Here is a 19,812-nt window from a genome sequence, read left to right as displayed (position 1 = left end):
AGAGGCCAACCAGAGAATATTGAGAAGCAAAGCAGCTAGTAAGCCTGATCTTTATTGATCTGTTGCAACAGGGTCCTCACTCACCACACAAAGGAGGGAGGGGGAACCCAGAACAATGGCGCGCAAGGCCTTAGACATTTTGAAATTGCCACCTTGTAGATCAAGACCACCCCCAGAAACATCATCACAGAAGGGGTGTAGCTCAAGACCACCACCCCAGATACATCATACCTATATCTCAGAAAAGGCGGTCTAAAACAGAAATTTGAATGTTGTTTATCTCCTGTCTGGCAGGTTACTTGATTGGATGCCCTGCTTACTTGATTGGATACCCCAGGTGAGCCTGGCCAGTCTTTTGTAATGATAAATACTTTGTAATGATAAATACTTAGTTCCTGAGTCAGATCACAGGCTCACCCTATTCAAACCTTAAGACAGGATTTGTCAATGGGGAGGCTTTTCCATTTTCCTTTGACCTTGCAGAGAAAACATTTGGTCAGTTGGGACAGTTTGGGAATCAAAAATGGTTCCAGCTCAGTCTTCCTGTGCTGATCTATGTACGTGCTTGATTGGTACACTTACGAACATTTAACATATATCTAAGACCTCAAAATAGGGACGCGGGTGGCACTGTGAGTTAAACCACAGAGCCTAGGACTTGATGATCAGAAGGTCAGCGATTTGAATCCCCGCTACGGGGTGAGCTCCTGTTGCTCGGTCCCTGCTCCTGCCAACCTAGCAGTTTGAAAGCACCTCAAAGTGTAAGTAGATAAATAGGTACCGCTCCGGCGGGAAGGTAAACAGTGTTTCCGTGTGTTGCTCTGGTTTGCCAGAAGCGGCTTAGTCCTGCTGGCCACATGACCCGGAAGCTGTACACCGCTCCCTCGGCCAATAAAGCGAGATGAGCACAACCCCAGAGTCGGTCACGACTGGACCTAATGGTCAGGATCCCCTTTCCCTTTAAGATCTCAAAATTCCTATCACACAGCCATGCAAGCCCTTCCAGAGGCAGAGATGCAAGAGAGCATCAGAGGAAGGGAGGGAAAGAAAGAAGGACAGAGGCCAGTGTTGCCCGCAGCACCCCTGAGCATTCAAGGCACCCTGGTTGAAAACCACTGGCCTATATAGTTCTCTCTACATCCATGTGCGTTTCCGCCCCAGCAGGGGGAGCATGCCTCTCTCAGCCTGCACAGCTACGAAAGCTTCCTCTCCCTTTAAAAGGCGGGAGAGGAAGTTTCTGGGTATTTGGAAGGATGGCTCTTTAGGCCAATGAGAGCTGAGAATAGCTCCTCCCCCACGCTCTCCCGCCGCTTCCTTTCGTCACCGACAGACCTGTCCAATCCGCAACGAGAGGGAGGGGGAGGAGAAAGCTGTTGCTCGCCGCCGATTGGCCGCGGCGCTCGGGGAGGTTATAAAAGCGTGGGGCGGGGCGGGGCCAGCTCTTTTGCTCCACGGAGGCCTCGTGAGGTAGGTGTGTTGGCGGCGGCGGGCCGGGGAGGCCTTTAGGGCCTAGGTGGGGCCGGGCCTAACCGGAGCCTCTTTTGTCTGTCCTCTGTAGAGAAACACCGGAGTCTTTAAACCGCTGCCGTGCGATCCTTGGGTCACCGCGATGCCCAGGGAAGACCGAGCCACGTGGAAGTCAAACTACTTCCTCAAGATCATCGTGAGTCTTTCTGGTGGCTTGGGCGAGGGGGAACAGGGCTGATGTTCTTATTTCTCCCGTTGGAAACCTTTTCTCTGTGGCACAAGTGGAAAACAAGACAAAAAAGAGATGCCGGCGAGGGTTTCTCTGAGCATGTACAAAGTACCATTAGTTCCTAGCATCCATTAGATGCCTCATAAAATACATCCTTTGGGGGCCGTGCAGAATAATAAAATAAGATTGAAGAAGAACACTGGCTCACTATTATTTATCACTTCATGGAATTTCTCTCGTGCTTAATTTTTAAAACAGCAACAACCTTTAAAGCAGTTAGTGATAAGATATCATCAATAGGTCTAACATGAAAAGAGCCTTGCTGGTCAAGGCCAGTGTTCCATCTTAGTTCAGCATGAAAGCCACAAGCAGGATTTGAGCTCAACAGCCCTTTCGCCTTGTGTGGTTTACAGCAACTGGTATTCAGAGGCATTGCTCCCTCTGGAGGCAGAGCATAAGCACCCTACATTACACCTTGCAGGAATCATGTAATTAATTTCAAGAGAGATGCCTATGATTATAAGTACATTGTATTATTTGCCCTGAAAGCTATTGGGGACAGAAATTAAGTTGGGAAAGGAATAAGCAATAGGAGATGCATTGAAGGCTTCTGTCACCAGGTAGAGAGCACTTTTTAAAAAAGTAATAAATTATTGTAATCACAAAGCAGTACAGTGATCACAAATTATTGTAATCACAAAGCAGTACAGTACTCTGGTGAAAGTAATCCTCTTTGTATATTCTGCAAAAAACTTGAGTTTCAAAAGCAGCAGCAGGAATAACAATACACAATTAAAAAACACTTCTGTATGTACAGGATGCTTTTCTATTTAAGTTGCATGTATAAGACCAAACCTGCTGGGTAAGACCAAAGGCCCATCTGTCCAAAATACTTTTTTCATAGTGGCCAACCAGATGGTAATGGGAAGCCTGCATGCAGGGCACAAGCACAACTGCCCACTTGTTACAGTATTCTGAATGATATTGTCTCCATGATTAGTAGCCGCTAATAGCCTTATTCTCCATGAATCTGTTTATTCCCAATTTAAAACAGCCAAAGTTGGTGGCCATCACTGAATAGTCCAGCAAATTCTGTGGGCTCAACACACCATACAGCTCTGTCCTTATGTTGCAGCATCGTCTCAAGTCTGGAATGTTGGAGTCTTAAGAATAAGGATCTCTCAGTGCATACAGAATAATGTGGGATTGTAGCCAGACCCTTTCAGTGATGCATGGTTGGAGCAGGGCTCAGATGTACTATCATATTGCAGTATCCGAGATCATAATATGAGAAGCAGGAATCTGATGGTCCCTGTGAGCGTGTACAGTAAAGCGTGACCACAGTTGGCCCATAGATCATAATCAGCATAAATTTGTCTACAGCAGGCATGTACAAACAGTAGATCGTGATCTACTGGTAGATCCCCGGCTGATCCTGGTAGTTTGTGAGACTCTTATTGTTCGTAGGATTAAATAAAGTTTACCGAAAGTTTATAAATAAAAGTTGAAGCACTCGGGGCAATCCTACCCTTAAAAAAAGCTGCTCAACTCTGGGCAGTCCACCCGCCCCATGCACACTTCCTCCAATGACAATGGGTAGATCACTGCCAGTTTTTTTTATACTGGGAGTAGATAACAGTCTGTTGGGAGTTGGACGTGCCTGGTCTACAGGACTAGTGTAATAATGGGCAAGATAATGTATGTGAAACCCTGAATGCACAAAAATGCTAAGTATTGTTACTGTTACTAATTTGACTACAGTGGTTCCTCGCAAGACGAAAATCCGTTCCGTGAGTCTCTTCGTCTAGCGGTTTTTTCGTCTTGCGAAGCAAGCCCATTGATGGATTAGCACTATTAGCGGATCAGCTGATAAGCGGCTTAGAAAAGGGGGGGGGGAGGAAAAAAACCCGCAGGAACTCGCAAGACATTTTCGTCTTGCAAAGCAAGCCCATAGGGAAATTCGTTTTGCGAAGCGCCTCCAAAACGGAAAACCCTTTCGTCTAGCGGGTTTTCCGTCTTGCGAGGCATTCGTCTTGCGGGGCACCACTGTATATGCAAAATTTTGTACGTGTTCAAAGTGATTCGTATGTGTTAACTTGATTGTGTGCCACAGGAAAAGCCAGCACTTTATTCAGAGTTAATTTTCTAATTTAAATTTTACCCCTGTTTGATGTTTGGTATCTGCATCTTATTGCAAGCAGACAGTGTGCCAGCCCTAAGTTTGAAAAGGTTTTCTCAGTGTTTGCTTTCTTTCCGCAGCAACTCTTGGACGACTATCCAAAATGCTTCATTGTGGGAGCAGACAATGTCGGTTCCAAGCAGATGCAGCAAATCCGCATGTCCTTGCGTGGGAAGGCCGTGGTCCTGATGGGGAAGAACACCATGATGCGCAAGGCAATCCGGGGACATCTGGAAAACAACCCTGCTCTGGAAAAGTTAGTGATGCAGCATTTCCTAGATTCCTTTGCATTAGCTGTAAAAAAATGCATTTTTAAAATAAGATTGAGCCAGTAAGTCCTTTGTTCAAAGTGTGCTTGAGCTGCAAATTCACTAGATGACCCTCTATCAGTCTCGCGGCCAATCTCTGCAGTATAGAGATAATACTGTCCTACCTTAAAGGGTTGTTGCAAAGGTTATTGAGAGCATGTATGTAAAATTTGTTAATTCTACAGCTGGATGTTATTGTTACCTGCCTATAATTTTTGTTTGTTTATAAAGAAATCAGGTTAGAAATGATGTCGCTAATAGAACATGCCTTGTTTCTCGTTAGGCTTCTGCCTCATATCCGTGGTAATGTGGGCTTCGTGTTCACCAAGGAGGATCTGACTGAAATCAGGGACATGTTGTTGGCCAACAAGGTAAGTAGTAACCACTTAGGAGGAAGAGAGTGGCTCTTTTCACCTAAATTGCCCCAACTTGGTGGTCTCCAGATGTTGTAGAGCACATCTGATATAATAACAAAAACAATTTATTATTTATACCCCAGCCATCTGGCTGGGTTTCCCCAGCCACACTGGGTGGCTGCCAACAAAATATTAATACATTAAAACATCAGTCATTAAAAACTTCCCTAAACAGGGCTGCTTTCAGATGTCTTCCAAAAGTCAGATAGTTGTTTATTTCCTTGACATCTGATGAGAGGGCGTTCCACAGGGCAGGCGCCACCACTGAGAAGACCCTCTGCCTGGTTCCCTGTAACCTCACTTCTCACAGTGATGGAACCACCAGAAGGCTGTTGGAGCTGGACCTCAGTGATAAGGAAATAATAAGAGCTTGCTGGATTAGGCCTATATAGTCCACTGTCCTGTTCTTACAGTTGCCAGGCAGATCTGCAAGTGGGACTTGAGTGCAAGGACACTCCCCTTCTGTAGTTTCCAGCAACTGGAATTCAGAAGCTTACTGCCTCCAGTAGTGGAAGAACATCAGTCACTGTGGCTTATAGCCATTAATAGCCTTATTAAATTGTCTTTAAAAGCCTCCCACATTGGGGACCATCACTGCCTCCTGTGGGAGCGAAATTCCATAGTTAATTTCACCTCTTTGAAGAAGTACTTTATTCGGTCCTGAATCCTCCCAACATTCAGTGCCAAGGATGACTTAGGTTTTTTTCCTCCCTCAGGTACCAGCTGCTGCTCGTGCAGGTGCCATTGCCCCCTGTGAGGTCACTGTGCCAGCTCAAAACACTGGCCTTGGCCCTGAGAAGACCTCCTTTTTCCAGGCTTTGGGCATCACCACCAAGATCTCCAGAGGCACCATTGAAATTCTGGTGAGTACTTAGTGGCTGTCTATGGTGATTGTGCTTATACTTCTATTTCTTTTTTTTTTAAAAAAAAAAATAGCTACCCCAGGTTTTCATGAGAAGAAGGCAAGTTATAAGGGGTGGCAGGACAAGGCGCAATAATAGCAATGTGTACTCCCAAGGCTGGAAGGATAAACACCCATTTGGTGGTCTGAAGATCTCACTGACCTTTCTGCGTTTGAACGTATATCTTAACCATTGTCAATCTTGTTTGGCTTGTATGGCAGCTTATATTAATAAATTGTCCTAAGTGTGTGTGTTGTTTTGTTTGTAATTATGTGGTATATTTTTGTGTTTCTGTATTGTAAACCACCCTGTGTTCCTTGAATGAAGGGCAATATTTAAGTGTAAAATAATAAGTCAGGAATGGTTTATTGTTTTTATTGTTAACATGAGCTGATTATGTTACTTTCCTTTTGTTAATTTTTCATAATATAAGTGGTGTGTGTGAATGATACTCAACTTTCTGCAAAAGTACTTGACATGACTCACTGTTTGAAATGAATGAAGCAGAGGGGCCAAGAGGGACTTGGCCTTAGCCAGCCTGACAGGAGAGCGTGTTGTTTTCTCCTTTCAGCACTTCTGACTCAACTGGACTAAGCATACATCACCTTGCTGAGATGGTGTACAATTCTTGTTCTTGTAAAGAAGTTGCTGTTGAATTTGCTGGTTTTTCTCCCCCTCTTGTTTCTCAGAGTGATGTGCAGTTGATCAAGACCGGAGACAAAGTGGGTGCCAGTGAAGCCACCTTGTTGAACATGTTGAACATCTCCCCCTTCTCCTTTGGGCTCGTCATCCAGCAGGTGTTTGATAATGGCAGCATTTACAGCCCTGAAGTCCTGGACATCACTGAAGAGACCCTGCATGGGCGCTTCTTGGAAGTAAGTGATGCCTCTTTTGATTTGCATGGACAAGTGGTCTGCCTTCGCTTGGTGTGGTCTGATTCAGTGGAAGGCAGATTTGTTGTGCCTGAAGTTGGCCACCCCATATCCACTTATCCTAGGAGTAAGTCCCACTGAATTTGATAGGACTTCTGAAAAGGCATGTATAGGATTGTGCTGTGAGTGTTCCAGAAGTAGCTCTGAAAATTGCTTCCTTTGTATGGGTGTGTACCTAGTTTGAAGTCACTAGACTACAGTTGGGAAGTAAAAATGCCAGTTGTTTTTTATTTTGCATTGTGAATTTGGGAGAGTACAGGGAGTGCCTAAAACGTATTGGAATTGCCGTGGGATGAACAGGAGTAAAGACGTGCACTTTTTCTCCTACCAGGGTGTTCGCAATGTTGCCAGTGTTTGCCTGCAAATTGGCTACCCGACAGTTGCCTCTGTGCCCCACTCCATCATCAATGGGTACAAACGAGTCCTGGCTGTGGCTGTAGAGACTGATTACTCCTTCCCATTAGCTGACAAGGTAAGGATGATGATATGTTGAACTGGATGATGAGTGCATAATGTTGAATTGGCAAGAGTGGTTCCAGTGGCTACAGCTTTCCTTTTTGTATGTGTGCATATATTATTTGAATTTTACATATAAACATAATGGAGAGCAAGCTAACATAGGGTGCATCAAGGTACAACTTTGAAACATTACCTAACACCCAAGCACATCAGGTGCTCTGCTACAATTATATTGTTCGTTTTGAAATTATTAGGTATAGTAATAAGTCTGCAAACCCCGAAGTCCTTGAATTCTCTGTTGTCAGTTTAACATCAGACAGCTTAAGATTCTGAAATTCACAGGTGTGGAAGTTGTAGTATTGCCCTCCCTCAAAAAAAAAAAATTAAAAAATTTTAAAAAATCACATTTTTCACACTAAACCTTATGTGTGAACTGCAACTTAATTTGGTTTCTTGTGATTGTAGTCTTTGAGGCAGGTTTTGCAGAAAGTTTGGAGAAGCCCACGGGAAAATTTTACCACAAATTAATCACTCTTTGGTTCCTCCAAACCTCCCCCCTCCAAGCTGTTTTAGGCACCAAAATCCCATTAGCCCCATCAAGTGTGGGTTAGGGATGATAGGAGTTGTAGTGCAGACACACCTGGAGGGTCAATAGTTCCCCACACCTTCAAATGTGATCCAACATAAATAGGGAGATTGTTTGGAGGAGAGCTCAAGTCTATTTTTGAATCAGGGTGGGGAATCCTTTTCACCTGTAGGGCTATATTTGCTTCTGATGGTGGTGCACATACCAGTGGTGGGAAGGGCAAGAGACAAAAGTGGGTAGAGCAACAAATGCAGATTTTACCTTCCTTTGCAGTACATTAGTTTCTACACACACTTGTGCACCCCTCTCCATCCAGGCAAACATGATCCGAGGTCAAGTGACACATTCCTGCCAGCAGAAACCATTCATGGCACAAAGTGCCAGTGGGGGATGTATGAAGCTGACCTTGCTTTTTTTTAATTTCTCCACAGGTAAAGGCCTTCCTGGCTGACCCTTCTGCTTTTGTGACTGCTGCCCCTGTGGCAGCTGAGGTTGCAGCTCCTGCTGCAGCAGCCCCAGCCAAGGTGGAGGCCAAGGAGGAGTCTGAAGAGTCTGACGAGGACATGGGATTCGGTCTCTTTGACTAACTTTCAGAGTTTTGTTGCCAATCAGTCGGAGCAGAATGAAACAATAAAATAAAAGTACTTCTCTACACACCCATGTCGCATTATCATTCTTGATTAGTCCTCTGCCAGGGGGAACTATCAACTTCTCTCCTTCAGTGCTTATGGCACTCCACCTGTTATAGAGGCAGGGCTATGCAACTGAATGCATGCCTGGTCCACAGTCAGTGACCTCCCCCTTCTACAATTCAGGGGACCACCTCCTTCCACAATTCTAGCCCTCCCTGATCTGAAGTAACAAGGCTTTCAGAATTTTTTTTCCAGCTCAGGAAGCTTGGAATGATCTGCAGTTTTGCAGATCAAAGAGTAGTTTCGCCCTGGGCCTCTTACTCCCTTGAGCAGAAAACTAAGGGAGGGATATGTAAATCTGAGATAAGGAACCTTTGGACTAGAAGATGTTGCTGGAATGGGGTGAAACCCCAGCATTTCTCATTCTTTGCCCCACGGAGGTGAAGAATAGGTAATATCCTATATCGTATGTATGTACATAAGTATTTTCAAGCTGCTTTTCCAGACAAGTCCAGCCTATCTTAGGTGTTGTGAGGATAAAATGAGGGAAGGAGAACCATATGTATTCTACCTTCAGCTTCATCCAGGGAAAAGGTTTGGGTATATTGTGAGTGAGTGAAGAATATGGCAACCACTGGGGGGAAATGGATGTTTACTTTGAATCAGCAGGGTGGCTATCACACACCCCTACCTACCTAGCAGGGATAGGCTTGAGGGAAGTTAGGGATACTTCCTAGTAATTGCGAGAGATGTAGCTGTTACAGTCTGTTGAAACAAGCAGTATTGTGCTGCCAATTTGTGAAAGCCTTTGTAGATGGAAATCCTAGCTTTTACTCTATCCTGAGCTTGTTTTTTCTCCTCCCTCCCATTCCCTTTTCCTTTGGTGCTGTCTCTCAGGCCCTACCCTCCAGTGTCAAATCATCTTCCTGATAAGCCACTTTGGAAACTTTTTATGCCTGGGGAGTGGCACAACTTGCCCCCTATTACTAATAAACAGTCATCCACAGAAGTTTATACCATAGCGAATTTTTTATCTTTAATTAGAGTTGACAAGACTGGTAATTAACAGGGGTAATTTACAGTATTTGGAGTGGTGGCTGCTTGTAGGCCGCCGCCTCACTTTAGCTTAGCCACCCACAGAAGGCGTGGTAAAAGGAGGAGGAGCCTTACTTAGCTTACGTCAGCCTGCCTCGCTCCTCCCCTCCGTCTTCTAACAGCTCAGCAAGAAACTTCGTGACGCCATTAAGCTGCGCCCAACGCTCCCCGGAAGTGACGCAGAATTATTTCCGGGTTGGAGCCGGCGCTATGGCGGCTGACACGCAGGTGGGTGCTGCTTGAGGCGAGGCGAGGGGCGGTGCGAGGAGGCGAGAGGAATGGAAGCGAGCCGTGGGCAGGCGAGGGCGGAAGGCAGCGCCTCTTCCCTCTCTGGCCGCGGGGCCGCGTCCTTCCTCCCTCCGCCCAGCTGCGGAGCCCCTTGGGCAGGGCCGGGGGAGGGGGAGGTCAGTAGTTGGAGCCCGTCCAGTTTGTCTGTTGGCTGTCAGAGGGGGAGAAACAGGTCCCAAGGAAGATAGGAAGCGGCCTTCTACCACGCCAGACGCTACCGAGCAAGAGCCCTTCTGCTAAAAATAAAGCAAGATTCCAGTCCTCAGGGTTCTGGAGAAAGTCCTCGTTTTAGTAGGAGCCTACCTCACGCTTAACCAGACTGTTGGTCCGTCTAGCTCAGTGTTGTTAGCTCAGCGGCGCTCCACGTTTTCAGACAATGACTCTTTCAAGCCTTGCCAGGAATTGAACCTGGTACCCTTTGCATGCAAACTAGGTTTTTTGTTGTTGAGCAAGGACCGCTCCCCAGGAACATATGAAGCTGCCTTATACTAATGGCTCTTCCAAGCTTCCTTTTGTGCCTTGCGTCTAGGCACAGATCTGGGATTTCCAGGTCCATTTTGGAGCAGGTTTTCCCCCTTACCCCCCCCCCCGTTTTCCCTGGGGAAACCTGCGTTTTACCACTGAATTGGAACAAATAGCAACTGGGTTTCCCCGCACATTGTTGTTTGCTCTGATGCAGTGATAAGACTGGGTTTTCCTGGTGAAAGTGGCATGGCAGTGAAACAAACAAAAAATGCACCACTGCTTAGACATGGACCTGGAAATCCCAGACCTGTGCCCAGAAAACACGGAACAAAGAGGAGTGTGGTTGAACCCTCAGACCATTGGTCCATATAGCTCAATATTGTCTGTGCAGAATGGGTTTCAGACAGAAGACATTCTGAGACGTACTTAGGGATGCCAGGGATTTTACCGCCCCTGCATCCGTTTCTTACCTGCCCGTCACCATAAGATCCCAGGGTTACAGTTATTTTAAAATGTAGTGTTGAAAATAGTTAAAAACAAATTGAGCTTGGGAGCTGCTGCATGCAGAAAAAATGCTGTGTAACTGAGCCACAGTTTCTAGTTCTCATGGTTCTGAATTAAAGACTGGTTTTAAATAGAAGCATAGGAAGCTGCCTTACAATGAATCAAATCATTGGTCCATCTAGCACAGCGTTGTCTGTCTGCAATGACTGGCAGTAGCTCTCCTGGGTTTTAGACAGGGAGTCTTTCAACGCCCTACCTGGAGATGCTGGAAACTTAACCTGGAGCCTTCTGCATATAAAGAATATGCGTCACCATTGAGCTGCATCCATTACCACTAGTTCACTATTTTCAGGCTCTAATTGTCAGTCTCTTATTTGACAGTGGGCACTTGCTTTCCATTCAGAAGATACCAAGTTCAGTCCTCTCTGTTAGCCTAGGAAAAACTCCCATTGGAGGTTCTGAATAGCCTCTTCATTTTAGCCAACATGTTGCCCTTGAGGTGGTGTTGTAGTACTCCAACTCCCATAGTTCCTGAGCATTGGTCATACTTGCTGGGTCTGATGAGAGTTGGAGTCCAACAGCATCTGGAGGGCACCATGCTGACTACTGCCAACACCACAGTTAGACGAATCGAAGATCTGACTCTGGGCCAGCTTCCTATGTGGTGACAAGGTGACAAACCTGTTGGGTACCTTTGTATTTTCTGCTAAACATAGTCCCTCTTGGAACAAATGAAATTTGAGAAAACAAAAACTTTTCTAATGTAACCACTGCAATACACTGCATTGCGACTTTCCTGCTGGGTTGCTAGGGAAACCAGGCCTACAGGTAGAGCTACAGGAGAATAGAAGCAGATGGAACTGGAAACATTTAGTGGACAGACTCTGCCAGAAATAGGTTGGATTCGAAAACCTCCTCTGTACTGAATAGATGGTTTTGAGCAAGCTGCTAAGAGTCAGCCTGGTCAAGCTCATAGAGTTGTTAAGGATAAAATGGGATAAAATACAGGAAAGAACTTTATACCATGGCAGGCTATTGATCTACTCAGCTTGATATTGTCTTTACTAGCTGGCAGTGGCTCTCTCCAGGATTTCAGACAGAAGTCCTTCCCAGCACTGCCTGGAAATGCCTGTGATTGAACCTGGGACCTTTTGCATGCAGAGCACATGCTTTGCCACTGATTTTCTGGCTCTTCCTTCAACACACACAAGCATAGGAAGATGCTCATACTCTGCTTTCTGACCTACAGCCACCCCCTCATCCATCTCTGCCTTGGCTTGTTTTCCTGACCAAGGTTGTTATGTCAGGAGGAGTAGCTATCCAAGGGTCTTGTTCATTTATTTTATTAAATTCTATTCTCTTTTTCTTGATTGGCTCCCACTAGTTGTTGGCTCACTAGGAGGCAGACCCAGGACCTGTCTGTCATACCTTTCTCAAAATTTGATACTGTGTTAAGACCTTTCCCTTGATTTTCTTTTGAGTCTTTCTCCCTTGTTTTCTTTGCCTGCTGTGTGTGTGTGTGTGTACACACTACAAAGAAATAATGAGTAGTAAGGAATTCAGTCAAAAACACTTTCAGGTGAAACTGGCAACTTGATCTGATACATGTTAAGCTTGCAAGCTGATGCACACCTACCTGAGACTAAGTCTCAATGAACTTTTCTCCAGAAGAAAAACACATAGGATCAGGGTCTTAGTTCAACCAAGGAGCTCTAATGTAGATGTACATTGGCCATCTGGAGAGGACTAAACTGGAAACCCTTCTCTCCTTCCACCCCGATTGGCCGTTTAGGTTTCTGAAGCACTGAAGAGATTTGCAGTGAAAGTGACCACATCCAGTGTGAAGGAACGAAGAGACATCCTCAATGAACTTGCAAGATGCATCACTGGGAAAGGTATTCACATTGCACCACAGCAAGGCTCAGACCCTAGAAATCTCTGAGCCAAATCTGGTCTCATCTGGCCCCTTCATTGCAAACTCCGAGGCAAAAAAGTTTGTTGTTTCATATCCATCTCTTGCTAAAGAATATGAAACTAAAGTCCTGCAATCTGAAGATTCTCAGGGCAGCACACATTTTATAAAATGCACATCAATACAAAGATCATTAAACCCTCCACCTTGTTTCAGATCTTCCAGAAGGTGCCGTGAAGGGCCTCTGCAAGTTGTTCTGCCTCACCCTGCATCGATACAGGTAAGAGTTACAGATAGGTAGCCGTGTTGGTCTGCCATAGTCAAAACAAAACAAATTCCTTCCAGTAGCACCTTAAAGACCAACTAAGTCAGTTCTTGGTATGAGCTTTCGTGTGCATGCACACTTCTTCAGATACTTGATGGCACACTTCTTCAGATACTTCTTCAGGTATCTGAAGAAGTGTGCATGCACACGAAAGCTCATACCAAGAACTGACTTAGTTGGTCTTTAAGGTGCTACTGGAAGGAATTTGTTTTGTTTTGACAGGTAAGAGTGTGAGCTTGGAGTGTCAGAAGATATTCAGAAAAGACTAACCAAAATAAGGGCTTGTAGCAGCTGCTCTCTGAGGAAAAGTTAACAATGTTTGGGGACATGAGGGAGGTGTTCTTCTCCCTCCCTCCCTCTGTGATAGCTGTTTATTGGCATTTTTGTTTGATTCATGTAAATCAAAGTTGAGAAACTTTTTTTTAATCCTGAGGGCCAGATTCTTTTTGGGGCAGCCTTCCAGGGGGCTGCATGCCATAGGTGGTGTCATGGACTGGCTGGATGCAGGGAAATGGTAGGAGGCACCAGATGGGGAAAAGACTCAGAGCCTGGGGATTGGTGGTGGGACAACAATGAGTGGTCAGAGGGAGAAGACTGGGAAGAGAATGTGTCGGAAGCTGAAGCGGTAACTGGGTTTAGTGAGCAGAAAGAGGCTGTGGCAGAGAGCAGTCCAGAAGTGGAGGCTGGAGAAGAGGAGGCCAAGAGGCAGAGATCAGACAGGCTGCTGAATAAGCCGGGGGTCTCCCCCTCCTGCTGCAACCAGCTCCCTTCCCCCTTGGTCACCCAGAACCAGAAGAGGTATGAAGAGGGCGGAGCAAAGACAGACAAGGTGGAGGAGGCTCAGGGTGCTTGGGAATAACCTGGAGGAGGAGGAGTTTCAGGGAGCTGGCGGGGGAGACCTCACAACTGCCTTATTGAGGCAAGACCTACTGGGAAGAGTTGCTGTGCTCCCTAAGCCTGAGCTGTTTTGTTTCTTTGAATAAAGAGTTAACTTCCCCAACACCTTGTGAGTTATTCCTGACCTATTCCCGATCGACAGGCAGGCAGAGCAACAAATGTGAATCTTACATTTGTACAGTACACACACTTGCATGCACCCTGCTCCATCCTCCATCCAGGGAAGCAAGAGGCATTATCAGAATTCAAGGGCATATTCCAAAGCATAGGCAAAAACACCCAAAGAAAGCAAAACAGAGCTGGTTTGAGGGGTGTGGTCTGGGAAGGATATGGGGCCTGGTAAAAGTTTTAAGGGCCAGATAGAGAGGCTTGTGGGGGTATACATTTGACCCCTATGTCGGAAGTTCCTCATCCCTGATGTAAACATTTGCCATGCTCAGTGAAATAACTATTTTTAAAAGACTGCCTTATAACAATCCAGTAGTCGTCATTGTTTACCTAATTGAAAAATTATGTTACACGTCTTTCCATTTCAAAGAGACATTGATATTGAGGTCCAATAATACACAGATTTGTTTAAATTTACTTAATAGGTTAATCACTTGAAACGTAGCTTGTTAATAATGTAGGCTGGTAGGAAGGTGCTTCCAACCCTAACCTTAAGGATAATCAGCTGATTATTTCTGAAACCCTCCAATTTCTTCCCCCGTCAGAGATGCAGCCTCCCACAGAGCCCTCCAGGCAGCGCTTCAGCAGCTTGCAGAATGTCAGCCGGAAGCAACTGCCAAGAACCTTCTGCAGTCCCTGCAGTCTTCGGGGATCAGCAGCAAGTCTGGAGGACCCAGGTGAGAGTCGGAATTCAGTGCCATGGCATCTTTGGGAATCATTTCTTGAAAAGGTGGCTGTCTGCTTCCCAAGGCCCCTCCAGACACTCTCTTTATTGTGCATTTGCAATGGTGCTGGGGCAGTTATATGTGATTCCTGCTTTCAGTGCTGTTTGCTCCTGCAAAAGCTTTAGAGTAGGCATGCTTCTTCATTTCTGATCACCGCATGCCTTGTAGCTTCCTGCTGAAACCCTGTAACTTCTTATATCACAGATATTACAGGTTGGGAGTTTTTTGGCTCAGCTTTTGTCGCACTCAAGAGAGCAATAATATAGCTGTTAACATTATTGACTGTTTTTCCTGGAGTTGAGGCCTCATTTCCTTCTCGCTTTTTCTGTGGCAGTAAAAGCAGTGGATCTGCGGCCTTGCAGGCCCTCTCCTGGACTTGCCTGCTCGTTCGCATCGTCTTCCCCACACATGAGAAGAGACAGGGAGAAACCTGGGAGAAACTAGTAAGAAACCTTGACCTCCACTTTTTGATAATGCATCATATACGTGTATATTGCAAAGCAATTAAAATACAAAAGTTGAAAGCAAAAATGAAAAAAAATACCCACACCCTCTGCATGAGATGAAGTCCACACATCCCAATCAGACGTCCATTTAAGTCCACATCATATATCCAGATTCCATAGGTCCACAAAGAAAGTAAAGCAACCAAAAATGCTTGTATGGAGTATTTTATACTCATTCTTCACTGTATACAGAATGAAGCAAAATGGCGCGGGGCAGCACTGTGGTCTAAACCATTGGGCTTGCTGATCAGAAGGTCAGCTATTTGAATCCCCGCGATGGAGTGAGCTCCCGTCGCTCTGTCCCAGCTCCTGCCAGCCTAGCAGTTCGAAAGCACGACAGTGCAAGTAGATAAATAGGTATTGCTGCAGCAGGAAGGTAAACGGTGTTTCTGTGCGCTCTGCCTTATGAGGAACGGCTAAGGGAGCTGGGCATGTTTAGCCTGGAGAAGAGGAGGTTAAGGGGTGATATGATAGCCATGTTCAAATATATAAAAGGATGTCACATAGAGGAGGGAGAAAGGTTGTTTTCTGCTGCTCCAGAGAAGCGGACACGGAGCAATGGTTCCAAACTACAAGAAAGAAGATTCCACCTAAACATTAGGAAGAACTTCCTGACAGTAAGAGCTGTTCGACAGTGGAATTTGCTGCCAAGGAGTGTGGTGGAGTCTCCTTCTTTGGAGGTCTTTAAGCAGAGGCTTGACAACCATATGTCAGGAGTGCTCTGATGGTGTTTCCTGCTTGGCAGGGGGTTGGACTCGATGGCCCTTGTCTCTTCCAACTCTATGATTCTATGATTTCCATCACAGTGTCCTGTTGTGCCAGAAGCAGTTTAGTCCTGCTGGCCACATGACCTGGAAAGCTGTCTGTGGACAAACATTGGCTCCCTCAGCCTGAAAGCCAGATGAGCGCCGCAACCCTATAGTTGCCTTTGACTGGACTTAACCATCCAGGGGTCCTTTACAGAATGAAGCTATGTCAATCAACCTTAAAGGGGTCCTTTCGTTCTGCACTTTGTGCCATTCTAATTTTATTGGTGTGTTCAACAAGTGCAAATTTCCATACTTTTTCATGCCAGTTCGTCGAAGAGACCCCATCCATACTTTTCTAGTACATAGTTACATTGGAGTTCAGCAACATCTGGAGGACCAAAGGTTCCCCATAATTTATACTGGTCCGTTCTCTCCTTTTTAAACAGGTGGAAGTTCAGTGTCTGCTGCTGTTGGAGGTTCTGGGTGGCTCTCGCAAGCCGGTGGTGGACGGGGCTGTGAAGAAACTGAACAGGCTGTGGAAAGAGGTGTCGTATACATCTTCTGAGAGCATGACACAGATTCTGATTATTTAGGTCACGGGTGGCCAGCATGGAACCCTCCCGATCATTGTTGGACTGCAACTCCCATCAGCCCCAGCTAGCATATCCAGTAGTTGGAGATTGTGGGAGTTGTAGTCCAACAACATATGGAGAACCCCGTGTTTGCTACCCCCCAATTTGAGCTCCTTGAATTAGTTTCTTGGTTGTGCTGATTTGATGTCTTCTCCTCAGAACCCTGGGCTGGTGGATCAGTACCTCTCTGTTATTCTCAGCCTTGAAGCCAGCCAAGGCTACGCAGGCATGTTGGGCCTACTAGTGCAATTCTGCACCACTCAGAAAGAACTTGACGTCATTAACCGATACAAGGCAAGTACCCCAGGGCAGCCTTGGAGAAAGATGTGACTTGTTAGCAGGTTGCCAGCAGGGGCATGGATTGAGCTTGCGCCCAGGGTTAGAATCAGCTGGTTGTGGGACCTTAAAGCAGGTTGTGGAGAAGTGGATCCAGTCAGTGGCTTGCATCCTTATCTCCCCAACCCACAATGCCATCAAGTGACCTGTTTTTGCCCATGCTGATGATCAAGCAGATTGTTTGGGCTTACATAGCCCCTTTGACTCAGCAACATCTTGTAGAATTCTCTTCGTAGGGCAGGTTGGTGTGGCTGGGCCAAATTGTGGGGCGAAGGCAGGGCACTGGTGAGCCTTATTTGGACGGATTCTAAGATTTTGGACGGAATCTAAGATTTTGGAGGCTCTTTCTGATGGGGGAGGTGTCAGTCCTGGGGAATGCTACCTTTTAATACCTGGAAAAGTAAAGCACCTCAAGTTCGGATTCCTGCCTCTTGTGCATCAAGTACCAGAAATTCTTGCACACTTCTTTCTGGGGAAATAAGGATGGTGTTTGCAACTGTGCCTGTGAAGGGGGTGGGGGCTCAAGCAGCGGTGGGGTCCCTAGCCTCTAAGCAGATACTCTGTAGCCTTGGTGAACTGCTACAGCAAACTGTTGCTGTTTGTCCAGTGTAGTGGTACATTGCTGAATGATTATAACAGGTGTTCTGTTTTCCCTAGAGCGCTCTCCTTGATTTCTACATGAAGAACATCCTGATGAGCAAGACAAGACCTCAGAAGCACCTGCTGGTGAGAGAAACTCCTAGCCTTGAGCATCTACGGCTGCAATCCTAACTCCACTCACCATGGGAGTAAGCCTCATTGAATTCAATAGGACTTACTTCTGTGAGTAGACATGGTTAGGATTGCGGCCCCAGTCAAAAATAGTTAGCTAGCTCACTGGGTTAAGTCTGCCACAGCAAACAGAAACAAGAGTATCTTGGCACTCTTTAAAGGCAAGCAAATTTATTGTGGTGGAAGGTTTCATGGCCTAGGGTCTGCTTTATCAGATGAATGGACTGTTTTCCTTAGTTGTCAGGCATACATATGCCGAAAAGGACTGGAAAGCCGTGGAGCAAAATGGCTATGAAATGTTTCCAGCGTTTCTGTGCTTTGCTCAGTTTAATAATAATAAATAATAATAATATTTGTATGCTGCTCATCTGGCTAGGTTGTCCCAGCCATGCTGGGCAGCTTCCAACAGAGTATTAAAAACATGATAAAATATCAAACATTACAAACTTCCCTAAATAGGGTTGCCTGAATGCAGACATTAGAAACAATCCTTACTTAAAAACAACACTTGGTCTTAATATTGCATTTTGAATTTCTGTTATCTGCCCTGGGATTTTGTGAAGAGTGGGTAATAAATCATAATCGTCATAACAGTCATGCTAGGTGTCATCATAGTCTTCCTGACTTGTAAGTTAAACACCCATATTATTACTGACTGGAAGTCAGCTTGCTGGATGGGAATTTGTGCTCTCCCTAGGTGACCAGGCAAGTGGCTATTTAACTGTTCTTAATTACAGTGGTACCTCGGGTTACATACGCTTCAGGTTACAGACTCCACTAACCCAGAAATAGTACCTCGGGTTAAGAACTTGGCTTCAGGATGAAAACAGAAATTGTGCTCCAGCAGCGCCACGGCAGCCCGAGGCCCCATTAGCTAAAGTGGTGCTTCAGGTTAAAAACAGTTTCAGGTTAAGAACGGACCTCTGGAACAAATTAAGTACTTAACCCAAGATACCACTGTATTTAAGTTACAGGTAGGTAGCCATGTTGGTCTGCCATAGTTGAAACAAACAAACAAAAAAATTCACTTCTTCAGATACCTGAAGAAGTGTGCATGCACACGAAAGCTCATACCAATGACAAACTTAGTTCGTCTCTAAGGTGCTACTGGAAGGAATTTTTTAATTATTTAAGTGTAAATTGCCTTTGGACGGTGGTATGGAAGGCGATGAATAAATTGTAACAGCAGCAGCAATAGTAATATTTGCACTAAGGATCCCGATCCATGTATTGCATTAAAGCAGGTGGGTTTCTTGCAGGACACCTGTGCCCCTCTGCTCCGCTATGTGTCTCATACTGAATTCAAGGACCTCGTCTTGCCAGCTTTGCAGAAGTCCCTCCTGCGGAGCCCTGAGAACGCAATTGAAAGTGAGTGGCCAGTGAAATCATGTGCAGTGGGGTACATTGCAAAGGAAGTTTGCACCAAGCTGATTTGTCAGCACCTGAGACCCACATAGTGGCTCTTCATTGCATGGGGGTCAAGAATGAGCTCCAGCTGGGTTAGAGAAGCGGCATTTGGTTCTTGATGTCCATGTGTGGGTGGATCTGTTTTAAGTTTATGCAATATGCCTTTCATGTTTTTGGCTTAAGGTACAGATTCTGTTCATCTGTGGGGGGGACATGTCACATGCCGATGATGCATTGGAATTCTGTGTTTCATTGGATCACATAAACTCAAAATCTTTTGAAATGCCCTGTGCTTTTTTTATTATTCACAGTATTAAAAAGCAACTTGCCATGTAGGTTTTAGACAAACATACAATTTTCTGCAGGTAGATAAAAACCAGGGGGTTAAGAGTTTGCTGGATTTTTTCTCTCGCACCCTTGGTACAGGTTTCTCATTTTTTAGGAAGCAGCATCTCAAGTGTCAGCCTCTTTGTAGTTCCCAGTTACTTTATTTTGGTTCTTGTGCATCGACCATGAGTGCTTGTTGCGTTCATGTCCCATTTGCAGGCTTCCCTTTGGGGGCACCTGGGTGGCTGCTGGGTGAGAGAACAGAATGCTAGACTAGATGGGGCCATAGGCCTGATCCAGCAGGTCTTATCTTACAGAAAGCTTGCTGTTGTGGACTCTCAGAGATTGGTTCCCGGCCAGCCTGTAAGCTAATGAACGTTAACACACTTCTCTCCTTCCTGTCTTCAGCTATCTCCTCTCTCTTGGCGTCTGTGACCCTCGATCTCAGCCAGTATGCTCTGGACATCGTGAAAGGTCTAGCTGGTAAGTTCCATTGTCTGCACTTACAGAGGCCAGCAGAAATTTCCCTCTATTGCTGCTGCTCTTATCTGTACCATCCTGTACTGTTTTGAGAGTGGAGCTTTGTTATAGTGAG

The 19,812-nt window shown here is 45.6% G+C and overlaps 2 protein-coding genes across 2 annotated transcripts in view; both read left to right on the top strand.

Annotated features, from left to right (window-relative positions):
• Positions 1-1,423: 1,423 nt before the first annotated feature.
• RPLP0 (ribosomal protein lateral stalk subunit P0) lies at positions 1,424-8,132 on the top strand. The gene is made up of 8 exons (XM_081842005.1): positions 1,424-1,467; positions 1,559-1,663; positions 3,956-4,131; positions 4,467-4,554; positions 5,316-5,462; positions 6,191-6,376; positions 6,765-6,905; positions 7,910-8,132. The coding sequence occupies exons 2-8, from the start codon at positions 1,610-1,612 to the stop codon at positions 8,063-8,065; spliced, it is 948 nt and encodes a 315-aa protein (XP_081698131.1). The 5' UTR covers positions 1,424-1,467; positions 1,559-1,609; the 3' UTR covers positions 8,066-8,132.
• Positions 8,133-9,355: 1,223 nt separating this feature from the next.
• GCN1 (GCN1 activator of EIF2AK4) overlaps positions 9,356-19,812 on the top strand; it is a 66,055-nt gene continuing 55,598 nt past the window's right edge. Inside the window, exons 1-10 of the mRNA XM_081842189.1 lie at positions 9,356-9,433; positions 12,255-12,357; positions 12,591-12,654; positions 14,310-14,441; positions 14,824-14,932; positions 16,191-16,289; positions 16,536-16,670; positions 17,370-17,438; positions 18,743-18,851; positions 19,626-19,700. Coding sequence (XP_081698315.1) covers positions 9,416-9,433; positions 12,255-12,357; positions 12,591-12,654; positions 14,310-14,441; positions 14,824-14,932; positions 16,191-16,289; positions 16,536-16,670; positions 17,370-17,438; positions 18,743-18,851; positions 19,626-19,700 — 913 coding nt within the window. The 5' untranslated portion in view covers positions 9,356-9,415. The remainder of the gene's footprint in view (positions 9,434-12,254; positions 12,358-12,590; positions 12,655-14,309; positions 14,442-14,823; positions 14,933-16,190; positions 16,290-16,535; positions 16,671-17,369; positions 17,439-18,742; positions 18,852-19,625; positions 19,701-19,812) is intronic.

The sequence above is a fragment of the Podarcis erhardii genome (assembly GCF_964252035.2).
Source record: "Podarcis erhardii genome assembly, chromosome: 15".
NCBI lineage: Eukaryota > Metazoa > Chordata > Lepidosauria > Squamata > Lacertidae > Podarcis > Podarcis erhardii.
Note: the sequence above shows the minus strand (reverse complement) of the source record. Positions and strands in the feature narration are given on the sequence as shown.